The sequence below is a fragment of the Meleagris gallopavo genome, chromosome 19, assembly GCF_000146605.3.
Source record: "Meleagris gallopavo isolate NT-WF06-2002-E0010 breed Aviagen turkey brand Nicholas breeding stock chromosome 19, Turkey_5.1, whole genome shotgun sequence".
NCBI lineage: Eukaryota > Metazoa > Chordata > Aves > Galliformes > Phasianidae > Meleagris > Meleagris gallopavo.
Window position 1 is genome coordinate 2,329,981 of NC_015029.2, and position 542 is coordinate 2,330,522.

The 542-nt window shown below is 59.8% G+C and overlaps 1 protein-coding gene across 1 annotated transcript in view; it reads right to left on the reverse strand.

The window, feature by feature from the left end:
* Positions 1–153: 153 nt before the first annotated feature.
* The window catches only part of WHRN (whirlin), a 35,070-nt gene continuing 34,681 nt past the window's right edge, over positions 154–542 (reverse strand). The window contains exon 15 of the mRNA XM_019621298.1: positions 154–328. Within this exon, the coding sequence (XP_019476843.1) occupies positions 154–328 (175 nt within the window). The remainder of the gene's footprint in view (positions 329–542) is intronic.

Consider the following 542-nt stretch of genomic DNA (forward strand, 5'->3'; position numbering starts at 1 on the left):
AAGGAGATTGGGGGAAAGGGGATGGGGCTAGGGAAAAGGGTTAGGGTTAAAGCTAGGGAAATGGGTTAGAGTTAGGGCTAGGGGAAGAGACAGGTGCTTCCAGATCCCCCAACCCAGCGCTCTTTGGGGACAATCTGGTCTCTGCTCAGCCACCTACCCCACGGGTGCTGCATCCTGGAGGAATGAAGCTCTGCTGGCTGCTGCCTGCCTCCTCCCCTTGGGGGTGTGAGGGGCTCTGCCCTCGGGGTAGCTGTGGGACCGGTGCAGGCTCTCCTCCAGCCGCAGGCGCAGCCGCCAAACCTCGTCCTGCAGCGCACGGATGGCCTGGCTGTAGGGACAGGGCACAATGAGGGAACACTGAGGGACAGGGACAGCCCCAAGTCCCCCAACCTGGCCCTGTGGGACACAGCTGGGGGCCCTTCCATACAAACCTGCAAATCTATTTAGGAGTGGGTGCACCCACAGCCAGCACAGAGTTGGATCAGATCACACACGTCATGAATTTGGCAGACTCAGCTCTCATCAGGAGCCATTATTCCCAG